The sequence below is a fragment of the Lagenorhynchus albirostris genome, chromosome 20 (assembly GCF_949774975.1).
Source record: "Lagenorhynchus albirostris chromosome 20, mLagAlb1.1, whole genome shotgun sequence".
Classification (NCBI taxonomy): domain Eukaryota; kingdom Metazoa; phylum Chordata; class Mammalia; order Artiodactyla; family Delphinidae; genus Lagenorhynchus; species Lagenorhynchus albirostris.
Window position 1 is genome coordinate 48,722,523 of NC_083114.1, and position 12,808 is coordinate 48,735,330.

The 12,808-nt window shown below is 64.6% G+C and overlaps 1 protein-coding gene across 13 annotated transcripts in view; it reads left to right on the top strand.

Moving 5' to 3' along the window:
- The window catches only part of AATK (apoptosis associated tyrosine kinase), a 38,334-nt gene that overhangs the window by 15,241 nt on the left and 10,285 nt on the right, over window positions 1–12,808 (top strand). For 7 of the 13 annotated variants that reach the window (XM_060135675.1, XM_060135676.1, XM_060135679.1 and 4 more), the window contains exons 1-4: window positions 6,853–6,986; window positions 8,461–8,758; window positions 10,150–10,297; window positions 12,693–12,772. In XM_060135675.1, the coding sequence (XP_059991658.1) occupies window positions 8,549–8,758; window positions 10,150–10,297; window positions 12,693–12,772 (438 nt within the window). In that variant the 5' untranslated portion in view covers window positions 6,853–6,986; window positions 8,461–8,548. Of the gene's footprint in view, window positions 1–6,852; window positions 6,987–8,460; window positions 8,759–10,149; window positions 10,298–10,759; window positions 10,812–10,842; window positions 12,773–12,808 lie in introns of those variants that run through there. The other 6 variants (XM_060135684.1, XM_060135685.1, XM_060135682.1 and 3 more) reach the window with 4 other exon arrangements.

Genomic DNA, 12,808 nt, shown 5'->3' on the forward strand with positions numbered 1-12,808 from the left:
CGATGGTTAACAGGTGTTTGTATCGTATGACCATGTCGGCTTTTACAACCTGCGTTTTCACATAAGGGAGCTGGACTCTCAGTCCTTTCCTGTGTGAATTCATCTGATTAAAGTAGAGCCTTAATCACAACAAAAAAGAGCTCCTCTTACGCCAGAAACGTGACCCCTGCTAGTGGAGGTGGGGGTGGGCTGGCCGCTGCTCTCAGGGAGCACCACCCCAGGGACCCCCCACCCCCACCCCGTGAGGTTTCCTTCCAGAATCCCCGGCCCAGCCCCTGCCTCTTCCAGCCCCGTAGGCTGTGGGCCCGTTCAGGGGTCTGGGCCCAGGGTTTGCCCTGTGTGCTCTCAGCCACCCACGGGCGCTGCTTCTCCCTGTGATGTCACCACCCTGTTCCCAGTGTCCTGGCTCCCTGGCCCCAGTTCTGCCCACAGAGCGGGCATGGGGCACTGGGGAGGGCAGGGAGGGGTCCTGGCCGGGGGCCCCAGGCTCCTGTCTGTTACTTCCTCACCCCAGCCCTTTGGGTGAAGACAGGCAGGCTATGTGCCTGCCAGGTGACCCTGGCTGTGGGTGCCCCCGGTTGTGGGTGCCCCCCACGGCGAAAGGGGTCTTGGGGAGTGAGCCCTACAACGGTGGAGGGCTGTGTGCCAACGCCCACGGTCACTTGGCAGGAACCTAGCCCATGGCTGAGATGCTACCCATCCCCCTCCCAGTGAAGGACCACTTTGGCCACCTGCCCCTGCTTAAGGAGGCTCTAATGGGGGCCACCTGCCCCTGCTTAAGGAGGCTCTGATGGGGGCCACCTGCCCCTGCTTAAAGCAGTTCATATTGAGGCCACTTGACCCCGCCCCAGGGCGGCTCGGATGGAGGAAGCTTGCAGAGCGGCTCCGGGGACGCAGGCAGCTCGGCGTCCGGGACGAGGCTCCAGGGACTGAGGAGCTCACCCCGCTGTGGGGCACGCGGGACACATGGGGAGTGAGCAGACCCTGGAGACCCTGGAAGGCAGGGTCTAGAGTTCAGAAGAAGGCGGGTGTGTGCTGAAGCAGTGGGAGCCTCACCCCACGCTGTGGAGGCCACACCGCATGAGTGCCCTGCCCCCGCCTTGATGCCCCCGAGGCTTGGACACCCCGGAGGAGGTCTGCACAGCCCCAGGGCAGACCTGGACGATGAAATGGACCCTAAGAGAGAACTTGCCAGCACTCAGCAGTCCTGCCTGCCCTGCCCCGTGTGTGGTGGGCCAGCCCTCCCCCATCCCAGCTGGACTGAGATTGGCGAAGTGGGGCCTGAAGGGGCTCTGGGATCTGGGTGCCCGCGGGGGCTACGTTTCCTGCCTGGAGGTGAGCGAGTGCAGGGGCGGGGGGCTCACTGAATGGGGTACAACCAAGGGCTCGGGCTGCAGGGCCACCCTTGGCCACTCCCAGGTGACTCCCGGTGGTCTGAACTTCACCTGGGTCTGTGGGTTATTTTTATAATCTTGGCGTGCCCTCTGGGCAGGAGTATGGGGGCAGAGAGGAGCAGGTGGTGAGTGGCCGCCCTGTGGCCTCGCTGCGGGACCAGCCTCTGCCCCTGTTCCTCCTCTCCTCACCCTCCGCTCAGCTAGCAGGAGGCCTGGAGCACCTTTTAGCCCACCCTTCACCCCTTACCTGGGGCTGAGCTGGAGTGGGAAAGGGCGGGGGTGGGGTCTTGTGGTAGGGGGTGTGTGGTGTGTGTCAGGCCTAGCTGACATCTTGGGTTGGTGTTCCTCTGTTGCACACTCGGTGTGGGGTGGCCCCATTTCCAGATGGGGAAGCTGAGGCTCAGGGTCCCACAGCTGGTGGAGCTTCCAGCCCAGCGAGGCCCTGAGCCCCCTCCCAGCCTGGCCTGGAGCTGCCCCAGCGCAGCCTGGGGCGGGTGAGCAGGCAGCTTCTTCCCACCATGCCCAGGAGCCCCCTGATACTGGCATATGGTCACAGAGCCGTGCCGGCACTTGCCCGCCAGGTGCCCATCTCCTGTGGGGAGGACCGCGGGGCCAGGCCCCACGGTGGTTGAGTGCCCCAGTGTGCAAGGGAGGCTTCTTGGCAGGGGATGGTCTTCCTCTGCTGAGCAGGCTCCCTTCACCTCCGGCCCCGGCACCCTCCCTTCCTGGAGCTGCACTGGGCAGCCCAGCCTGCGGCCCTTGACTATGACCTGACTTGGGAGCTGCTGCCCCCGCCAGGGCCCTCCGAGGCGGTGCCTGTCCATGCGTGGCCACTGTGCTCTGTGGGGCTGGGCAGTAGCTGTGGGTGCCGTGAGGGTCTGGCCTTCCCTTCTGCTTTGGGGGCAGGGATGGAACCTCTGGTGACAGTGCTGCAGAAATGGGTCCCGGAGGCATTGGGTGGACAGAAACACCCGTGGAGGCCTAGGGTCCCCCGAGTGGGGCCCAGGCTAGGCACGGCCAGCCAGCAGGGCAGTGCCTCAGGGGACCCTCCTGTCACAGGGTGTTAGCTGAGGCCATGTGCCACGATGCTGGTGGGTCCCAAGTGCAGTAGCCCCAAGCTTGGACCCCCGGGTGGCATGCACCCCTCTGAGCCAGCCACCAGCCGCACAAGCGGGGCGTTTGTTCCCCACATCCAGGGGCCTGGTGCCCCGCCCTGCAGCCCCCAGACCTTGGCTTCAGTTCTGGAGCCCCTCACGGTACAGGGGGGCTAGCACGGTGATGTGTGTGCTGGGCTTCATGGCCATGTCCAGGGGCTGGTGTTCTGATCCTTTCTCACCTGCCCAGAGTCTACAGGAAGGCTCTCCCCGCTGAACCCTTGGACATAAAATGGCCAGAGAGTGCCACCTGGTGGGCGGTGAGGACCCCCCCCCCCCACAACCACCCGACCTGTGTCTCACTGCCAAGCTGCCCTCCCGCGGCCTGTGTAGTTGTCCCCCAGGCCAAGGGTAGAGCGGCAGGCGTCTGGGCTTGGGGTACGGTTGGAAGTGGGCCTTCCCGTGCTGGGCTCGCGTGGGGCTGACGGTCACGGTAGGGTGAGTGGCCACAGCGAGGTGAAGGGCTCGGAGTTTGGGAGCAAAGCCGTGGCTGGATGCTCTCTGCTGCAGAGGTGAACGGCCTGAGGTTTGTTTGAATGGGTTTTTCATTTCTGAAACAAACAACAAAGCCATTTGCAACTTTTGTCTTCCCGGGCACTCGTGGTGTCGTTCTGGTGTGTGAGTGGCCTGGTACTGGGGGGATGGTTTCGGGGTCACCGCTGCCAGGCCCCCTCAGTGGACAGAGCATGGAAGGACATATGTGCAGGTGCACGAGTACCGACACACAGGTCAGCTGCTGTCTGTGCGCTATAGGTGGGCCAGGTGCCCATACGCTGGGGTCATGCAGGCGCTGCCACCCGCCGCGGGCACCTCCGGCTCTTCCCCGTCCTGCACTGGCTCCAGTATGTTGCTTATTTGCTCTGCGGAACCAAATACCCACCTGAGGCTGCTCTGCCCCCTCCTCGTGGCCCCACTGCCCCAGCGTCAAACCTGATGGGCCTCTGCGCCCTTTGTGGTCCTGGCACTGTTCTCTTTCCTCCATCAGTGAACACAGGCTTATTGGTGTTTCCAGGCCCTGAGTGTTCCTCTAGCCCTTGACACAGAGAGCATCCCTGGGCTGTCACACCTCTCACTGAGGTTGTCAAAAGAATGAAACGAGGTGCTGACCCCTCTTGCCCTCTGGGAAGAGGTGGGGCGTGAATGGGACCCCATATGGGCCTCCCAGACTGTTAGTGGGCGCTGATCCTAAGGGCACGAGCGGGACCTTCCCCGTAGGCATCTTTGGTGGATGGTGGAGGAGCCAGGAGCCAGGAGTGGGTCTACCCAGGCCCCCAGGCACCAGCCCTGTCAGTGTTTGGCTGCATCTATAACTTCCTTGAGCCTCAATTTTCTTACCTCTAAAGTGGGCACAATGATACCTCCTGAGCAGGCCTGTCGGGGGGACTGGAAGAGAGGGTATGTGTGTGTGCGTACATAGTGTGTGTGCCCCCGTGTGTGTGTTCGTTCACGCTGTGTTGATATAACAGGTGTCTCTGCCAGACACTGGTCTGTTTCAGGAGTTCACGGCCAGCAGGGCCTAGGCTGTAGGCGCCGGCCTGCGGGCTCAGAGAAGGGCTCCGGGAGCCAGAGCTGGAGGTGCTGAGGGCGTTGGTGGCTCCCTCCTGGGGGTGGCCAGGGTGCAGTGAGTGAGTGATGCCCATGTGAGGGCAGGGTTGAGTGGCCCCTGTGCGGCCTTGGGATCTGGGGGTGACACTGGAGGGGACAGGTCCGTCTGACACTGAGGGGCTGTTGGAACCCTCCTTCTCCCACCAGGATCATCCTCTGACCGCGGAGGGCAGGGCAGGGGCTCCCTGGGGACCGAGAGCAGTCGCCTAGCTTCTGACACGGACCTCCGTGTCCTCGTCTGCAGAGTGGTTCTGAGGGTGACACTCCTGTCGCCTGCTGTAGTCTCGGGGAGGGGGGCAGGGTTTCAACTATTCCAGCATTGGTGGGGCTCCAGAAACTGACATGTTTCGTGGATTTGAAAATTCAAGTCCACAGCCTCTCAGCCTCTTCTGCCTCTGCCCATCTGTTTGGTCTTCTCCCCATCCCCGCAGATCCACCTTCAGGGACGTGGGCATTGGATGGTGGGGGAGGCCCACTCGGGGCCCCACCCGCCACCTGCCTCTGCTGCTGAGTCGAGCACATCATGCTGAGTGCCCACCCACCCTCAGCCCAGTTCTGTGACCAGGGCCCGCCAGGGGCTTGGGAGGGGACCCACAGGAGGGCCGCACCCCAGGACTAGCATCAAGGAGGCTGAGGGCAGAGGCTGAGGCTGGGCCATCTGAGGTTATCCTGCCCGACAGCAGCCTGTGCGGCCCAGAGGGGCAGGTGGGTGATGGGCCTGGTGCCTGCTGCCTTCTTCCAGGCCCTGGGACCACCCAGGAGATGGAGATGCAGGAGTGCGCGTGCAGGCAGAGGTGGCGGGAGGGGAGCCTGCTGAACGCCCATGGGTTGCCATGGCAACAGCACATCCTTGGGGGCTTTCATGGCTTCTTGGGGGTGCGGCAGCCAGCGCTGCTCAGCAACCTGTGAGTACACGCTGTTTGGGTGGGAGAGCCCAGTTGGGGGGGTGATGCTTACACACTGGGTGGGCCCCCCACCCCCACCCGAAACCTGGCCTGTGGAGGCCCCTGTGAAAGTATCTGCTTGCAGCCCCACGGGACTGGGGAATACAGCCAAAAGTTCCAGGGTCTCTTCCAAGGGCAGGCTGAGCTGGTTTCCCCTGCCATGGTGACCCTGCCCTCCTGGGCCCTCAGCCTCGCCTCTCTTCCCTGTGTGTGGGTATCTGGAATGAGCTCAGAAACTTGAGTAGGAGTCCAGGCCGCACTTGCCATTGTTCCAGCCTCTTGGGCTCACACTGCCTCCAGGAAGTCTTCCTAGATACCCCATTAACTGGTAGCTCTGGCTTCCCATGTGGGCGCAGAATGCCCAGGAGCAGAAGCACATCAGTCAGAGGTCAGCTGTGCCACCTCGGGCAGGCTTCTCACCCTCGCTGAGCCTCCATTTCCTCCTGTCCAGTGGAGACAGGCATGGCAGCCGCCTCAGTGCCAATTAGGACCCGGTGAGGCGCTGCTGAGACCTGCTCTGACCTGAGGGACCAGTGATGGCAGGTGTGCTGGGTGGGATGATGGGGTCCTGAGGAATCAGCCATTGGGAGCTGGGGGGCTGGGGTACACAGTGGGCAGAGGAGCTGGGGACAGGCAGGAAGCCTCCAGGGTCCGAAGGGAGGACGGGCAGAAAGAAAGTCCTCGGGAAAGGGGCGTGCACTGGAGCCGGTATTGTGGGACAGGAGGGCAGGCCAGGGGTGGAACTGCCTGCCCAGCGTTTAGGGGACCCCGGCTGGCCCCACCACATTGTCCTGCGGGCACCAGATGGGCCAAGCTTCCCCAAAGCCCTGGCTCAGCGGGGGAGTGGGGGCAGCTTGGAGCCCTAATTTGGGGGCCATGCTTGTGTGTTGGAGGGCCACGTTGTGCTGTCCTGGGCACCACAGTTACCCCATCACAGTTACCCCACCCTCATGAGGGTGAGCCATGAGGGGCTCACATGGACCAGGTGCTGCAGAACGAGGCACCCTGCTGTCCTCAAGACAGAAACAGCACCGGGGGTCCCTTGGTGGGCGTTCAGTAAGAGGGTGACTTGGAAACGCCAGACTGCATGGAGGAACTCTGCTGCCTCACCTTCTTGGGGACGGTGACATCCCTGTCCTCAGAGGTTGGACAGGTCCCGGCCCTGACCCCCAGCTGCCTGGAGCCTGGCATGTGGCCAGCAGCCAGGTCCTCAGTCTCTCCCGCTTAGCGGGGCCCTGGTCCGTCTCCCAGCAGCCCCCATCCCGGGTCTCACAGCCTTTACCAGTGCCATGCCATAGCTATGGCAACGATGACAGCCCCCGGGGCCCACTCCACAGGGGTGAGTGGGCTGGCCAGTCTGAGAGAGACGTGGGAGAGGGTCCCCATAGCCCCAAGACCCTGAGCTCATGAGGGATGTCCACAGCCCCCCAGAAGTGGGAGCTGAGCAGGCCTCGCCAGCTCAGCCAGCTCCTTGTCCCTTGGCAAAGCCAGTGTGGCACCCAGGGGCCGGCCATGGACTGCAGGCTTGGGCCACCGTGGCCAACCCGTGTGTCCACCGGCCCTGGGCCGGCGGCTGTGCCTCCGAGTGTGGGGTCTTGGAGCAAGGGTAAGGGTGCTGAGGCTCAGACCGCGATGAATCGGGGGGCCTCGGAGCCCGGTGTGGGGATCCGGCTGGCCCCGGAGTGTGCCTGGGGGACTGGGTGCAGATGGGGGCCGGGTCGCAGAGCTGCCCTGTAACTCTCTCTCCCTCGGCAGACGGCGCCCCGCTCAGCGAGCTCTCCTGGTCGTCCTCCCTGTCTGTGGTGGCCGTGTCCTTCTCCGGGCTCTTCACCGTCATTGCCCTCATGCTGGCCTGCCTGTGCTGTAAGAAGGGCGGCATCGGGTTCAAGGTGAGGGCTGGGGGTCGGGGGAGGCTGTGGACGAGATCCTGAGGGCTGGCCCTCTGGTGTCCACTCGGCACTGGGCTTCCTTCCCTCCTAGGGCCCTCTGGGGACTATAGAGGCCAGGACCCCACAGCCCTTCCTCTGGGGGCAGCCGATGGGAGAGGCCTAGGGGCTGTCAGGGACCCCTCCCACTGCCTCCCCCATTTTGGGTCCCCCTGTTGGGGGGGCATGGCCTCATGCTGTCATGTCCCAGCTCAGGGTCAGGCCTCTGTGTGCGGTGCGCCCCGGGACGGTGAGGATGGGCCTCAAGGGGGCCACGGGGGCTCCTGAGCCGCTGTGGGAGGGGTCTCTATGCCTAGGGGGTCCTTGAATCCCTGCTTGTTCGAATCAGCAAAGGGAAACCAAAGTTGCCCAGACACGCTTCTCGGCATCAGAAGCACCTCTCTGGCTGGGGTCACCTTACTTTGGGTGTCTTCCGCCCCACGAGGAAAGGACTGTGCGCCACATAGGAATCAGGGCGGTAGGACAGCAGGAGTGATCATTACTGTTCATGGAGCATCAGCTAGAAGGCTGGGCCTGCCTTCTCTCTGGCCGCCCTGGCAGGGCTAAGCTCCCGGGGTCATCCTGGGCGGGATTCCAGGGCTGAGGTGCCCCTCCTAAGGATGGTGGCCCAGAGGCATCCCTGGGGCGCTGTTCCCCAATCCTAGAAGCGCCCATGGCTGCTCCCTACCTTTAGCTGCAGCTCTGAGCATGGAGGACCAGGAGAAAAAGCTGGGAACTGAGGGGCCCAACCAGAGCCCCCCCTAGCCCTGTGGGCTGAGTTCTGCCAACTTAGCACATAGCACCGCCTGTGGTCATTCTCCCGCCCACTCAGCTGCCCCGCCCTTGGCTGGAGGTCAGATTCCCGGGCCTGGCGAGGTCAGGAGGGGAGGGGCTGTCCTGTGGCCCAGCACAGCAGCCCGCCACCCCAGTCATCTCCATACTAAGTGACCCACATTGCAGCCGGGTCGCCCCCATTTTAGAGAAGCAGTGCCCTCCACCTCCCCCTGCTGTGTCTCATCACAGGGGGGCCGGGGAGCTGGCATCTGCGCAGCACTTGCCTTTTACAAAGGTGTCTTTGCCACATTTCACGGCAGGGCCATCCAGAGCTCTCTGAGGGGTGGGCTGGTGGAGCTCAGGGCCTGGGCAGCAGGGCCATGGCCCTGGGAGCCTCGGCTCTGCATCCAAGCCCCTGCCTGGGTATCCGCATGCCTAGCCCTGTCTCCCTGGCCTGCAGGAACACAGTGGGCTGGGCCAGGCGATGCTGGCATTTTCCTGGAGGATCCTGGGGCCAGAGAAGCAAGCGGGAGGGGGAAGGGGGCTGGGAAGGGGGCTGGGAAGGGGGCTGGGAAGGGGGATGGGAAGGGAGGGTGGAGGGGAGGGGGAAGGAGGGAGGGGAAGGGGGGGGCCAGGGCTGGGCCTTGAGGCTATTGTATGTCAGCCCCTTCTCAGGATGCTGTGAGAACAAGGCCCCAAACAAGGGCCAGTGTGGCCCCCTCCTACCCGTGCCCTCCTCACCTCCTGGGAACATGGTGCCCGGAACATTCCAGCACCAGTGCGCCTCAGTGGGAGGGCCTGCCTGCATAGCAGGCTCCCGCCTGGGCTCTGGGGGGCCAGTGCTGGGCTCTCCCACCTGGAGCTGTGCTGGGAGAAGGGGCTGGGCAGTGATGCTCACACTGTCCTATTTGATCACCCGCTCTGCTGGCTCCATCCGGTGGGCCTCCAGGTGGCACCGTCAGGTAACAGGCTGGGGCCAGGGCCAGACCCCGAGGTGGATGAGTGGGCGGGCGGGCGTCTGTGCCTCTGCGGAGCCGCAGCTGGGATTACAGGGCGAGGGGGTTGGTTCTGACAGCCCCGGGGCCCAAGGGTGGTCTCCCGGGCCCTGGAGAGGGGGAGTCCCTGCAGGCCTTGTCCCCAGTGGCTCTGTCATCTCTAGGTACAGGCCGGGACCGGCCCGCAAGGACACCCAGAGGGCTCTCAGCCTCCCTGTTGCAGCCGAGGAAATCGAGGCCCAGAGAAAAGAGTGTCCTCGGGTCACAGGGCCGGGCAGGGAACCTAGGCCTTGCGGCTCCTAGTCCAGCCGCCTGGCCACAGGGGCGGCCCCGCTGCAGCTGCTTGGAAGTCCCTCGACCCTCGGCCTGTTTCCCCACCTGGCAGCGGTCTGTCCTGGTCAGGCAGGCAGGCAGGCCTGTGGCGCTAGTACTGTGGTTCTGCTTGTGGCCCAGGGCTCCTGGGAGACTTGGCCGTGGCTCAGGAATGTGAGGGGGCTTCCTCAGACAGACGAAGGGGCAGCTGAAGTTGAAAATAGCCGGGCCAGGTGGGGCCCAGCCCGGTGCCCAGGGCCAGGCTCTTAAGGAGCCCGGGGAGCGGACAGACGCCCGCCTCCTGGGTCGAAGTCCAGGGGCCCTGCAGGCAGATGGCCGCAGTAGGTGGTGCTGCCAGCTACCACCTGCTTGGGGGTGAAGCCGGGGGGTGGGCTCTCAGGAACGCTCCTTGTCTGGGAGGAGCAGGGGCGCTTAGTTTCTTGTCTGCTGGGTCAGGGTGGGTGGGATGATGGAGCCCCTGTCCTGGATTCCCCAGCCACGACCCTGAAGCCACTGACCATGGGGTACCCCCGCCCAGGGCAAAGGCTGCTGGGAGGTGGGGTGGCTGAGCGGCGTGGAGGGCTGACTCTGGATGGGCAGGGGCAGCTGGCCTCCAGCCGCCCCCCCCCCCCACCAGTGCTGCCTACCCTGCCCTGAGCCTGGTAGGCGCGGATGTGGGTGGGCTGAGGCTGGGCGAGGCATGGCTGCCCTGGGGCTCACGGCCACCACCCTTGAGGCTCTGCCCGTGGGAGGTGAATCCCCACTCCCCACCCAACACAAACCAAACCCCGCCCTCCTGGGGCAGCTGGTGCCCCTGCGGAGGGGGCAGCCGAGGAGTGGGGTCTGTTCTCTGCCCTGAGGAGCGAGGAGGTGGGTGGAGGGGGCAGCTGGCAGGGCTGCTGGGGGGAGCGGGGCTCTGGGAAGAAAGGGGCCTTTCAGAGCTGGCCTGCACCCCTTGTTCTCTCCCTGCCCTGCCCCCTGTCCCCTGCCCCTCCCCCTTCTGGGGAGCCCTGGAGCTCACCGCATGTGTCACCCATTTGGCCCAGGAGTTTGAGAATGCCGAGGGGGAAGAGTACCCGGCCGACTTCTCGGCACAGGGCTCCCCGGCAGCAGCGGCTCAGAACGGGCCCGACGTGTATGTCCTGCCCCTCACCGAGGTCTCCCTGCCTATGGCCAAGCAGCCCGGGCGTTCAGGTGAGTGAGCCCCCAGGTGGGCCCAGGTGGTGGGCGTAGGGTGTGGCTCTGGGGTCAGTGCTCCCGGGGAGGGGAGGCAAGGAGCTGGTGTGTGTCCCCTTTTGCTGGGACCTGGGGCGCTGTGAGCAGGCTTGGGCCAGCTGGGGCTACTGTGCAAAGGGGGTGGGGGTTACTCCCTCTGGTCCTGGGGTGGGCACCTATGTGCTGGGAGGAGGGACTTCTCTGCGGTCCCTGGGATGCTGGACCTCGTACATGGGTTCCGTGGTGCCCAGGAGCAGGGCCCACCCACTGGGGGGGAGGGGCTCTTTGGGGCTCCTTCTGTGGGTGGAGCCTTTTGCTCAGGACCCTGGGGTGGGGGAAGGAGGGGCCTGGGTCCCCCCAGCGCGTGCAGGTGCAGGCGGGGCCTCTTCCTGTGGCTTCCTTGCCATGTCTCCCACTCGCCCCATCCCGTGGTCCCCCCAGCAGGCTGGCAACCCACATGGCAGATGCAGGGCCCACACTCCAGAGGTTAAAGGTCAGTGGCCAACCTGGGCTTTGAACCCACATCTGCCTGATTCAGCACTGCAAGAACCCCCCAGTTGTGTCTGGAGGCTGGTGGGTGGGGTCCCTGGCCCCAGGCCCCCTCCCTGGCAGCTCCTAGGTCAGGCCTGTGCCTACCCCCAGCTCCTCCAGGCTCACTGAGTAGGGTGTCAGGCCCAGGGGGGGCTCTGTTGGCACCAGGACCTGTGATGGGTAGGCCTGCCCCGCCTGCGTGTGTTCTGGGCTCTGCTGGTCCTGACCACGGTGCTGCCCACCCCGAAGCCCAGCCCTCGCCATGGGCTGGGGGCCTCCAAGGTGCTGGCCTGGGCCCAGCACCCCTTGCACCATGACTGTCACTCCCCACCCCCCTGCAGGTGTCTCCTAGAGGAGACCTCACCTAGTTAGGCAGGAATTTCAGGTCCCACTCTGTTGAGTGACTCAAAGGTCCACCCCATAAAATCTTGAAGGTGGGGTCTCTGCTATAGGAAGCCCCCCAACCTTCCTGGGTGACCATGGGAGTTTCTGAGCCTGTGCTGACAGTGCTGGACGCTAGGAGCTGTTGCGGAGCAAGGGGTCCCCTCAGGGGACACTGTACCCCTGGCCTGGGCCTGTCACCTGCCCCTGGCAGTGTGTGCCTGGGACCCCAAGGAATCTTTGAGACCCAGTGTCTTCCACCGCTTAAGGGACTGTCCCTGGGGATGCGGGGGGACAGGGATCCAGGAGGGGGCAGATGATTGCATGCTTTTTTCTAGTTTTTAGCCCTGTTCTGTCCTTTATAGGGTGCCCTGCTTCTGGGGAGGGGAGAGATTTGGGTGATGCTGGGAGGGCAGCCCACGTGGAGGTCAAGGATTAAAAACCTGGGCAGCAAGTACTACCCCTCGAAACCGTGGGGGAAGATGGCCCAGCCTTCAGGCTCCCCAGCCTGGCTCTGTAGGTGCTGCCCCTTGGGTGCGGACCCCAGAACCGCGGGACCCGGCCTGCCACGCCTCCTGCAGCTGCCAGGAGACCTTTCCCATTGGCTGGCAGTCAGCACGCTCCACCTCCATCACTGCCCCACTGTCAAGACTGCTGAGCCTGCTTGGGGAGACCCCAGGCTGGACCTCAGGGGGAGGAGCCCCGGGACTCAGGGCCCCAGTGGGACCCCTTACCCCCAATTCTGCTCAGCATCAAGGTCAACATTCCGTAGGGTCTCCAGTCCCTGGGAGCAGCCCCTCACCTTGGAGTCTACTGGCTGCCAGGCTCAGCCTGTCCCCTGGGCCCTCTGGGCAGTTGGCGTGGGAGCAGAATTCGGGGAATCCCTTGGGGCACAGGCGGGGTGTGGGTGGGCTCAGCAGCTCTGGCCCTTCCTCTGGGGCCCTCACTGACCCTTCCTGCCTGCTGACCTCACCCAGCCCAGCCTGCAGGAGAATGGGCCCAGTGTGTTCCGTACAGGGCTGTGCCAAGCAGCCCCCAACAAAGGAGCCTTTGGCGTGCCTGGCGCTGGAATGCCAGCCTGCGGCAGGGGTGAGGGGACGGGCCACTCCACTGCCCTCCTCCCCATGGCCTCCGCCCCAGCCACACTGCCTGCCCAGCGTTGCCTGTGCGCTGGTCCCGGCTCCAGGCCCTGATGTTTCCAGCCTGGCTTGTCCCTGTAGCTTGGGGCACAGCCTTCCCAGACCCACTCAGAAAGATGCATGGATGCGGCTTGCAGATCCACAGCTCCCCTGGGCAGCAGGTGCCCTGCTCCTGATGGCCGCCCCCATCAGGAGGGAGCAGGGGGCTCTGGGTGGCTCCCCAGAACAGGCCATGCAGGCAGCCCCTCTAGGGGCCAGGCGAGAGAAGATGGGGCAATGATGGAGGCTGAGCTGGCCTCTCTGAGCCCCCTGCCCTGTTACAGTGCAGCTGCTCAAGTCCACAGATCTGGGCCGGCACAGCCTCCTGTACCTGGAGGAGATTGGCCACGGCTGGTTTGGGAAGGTGAGTTGCCGTCCCAGGGGTTGGTGGGGATGGGGG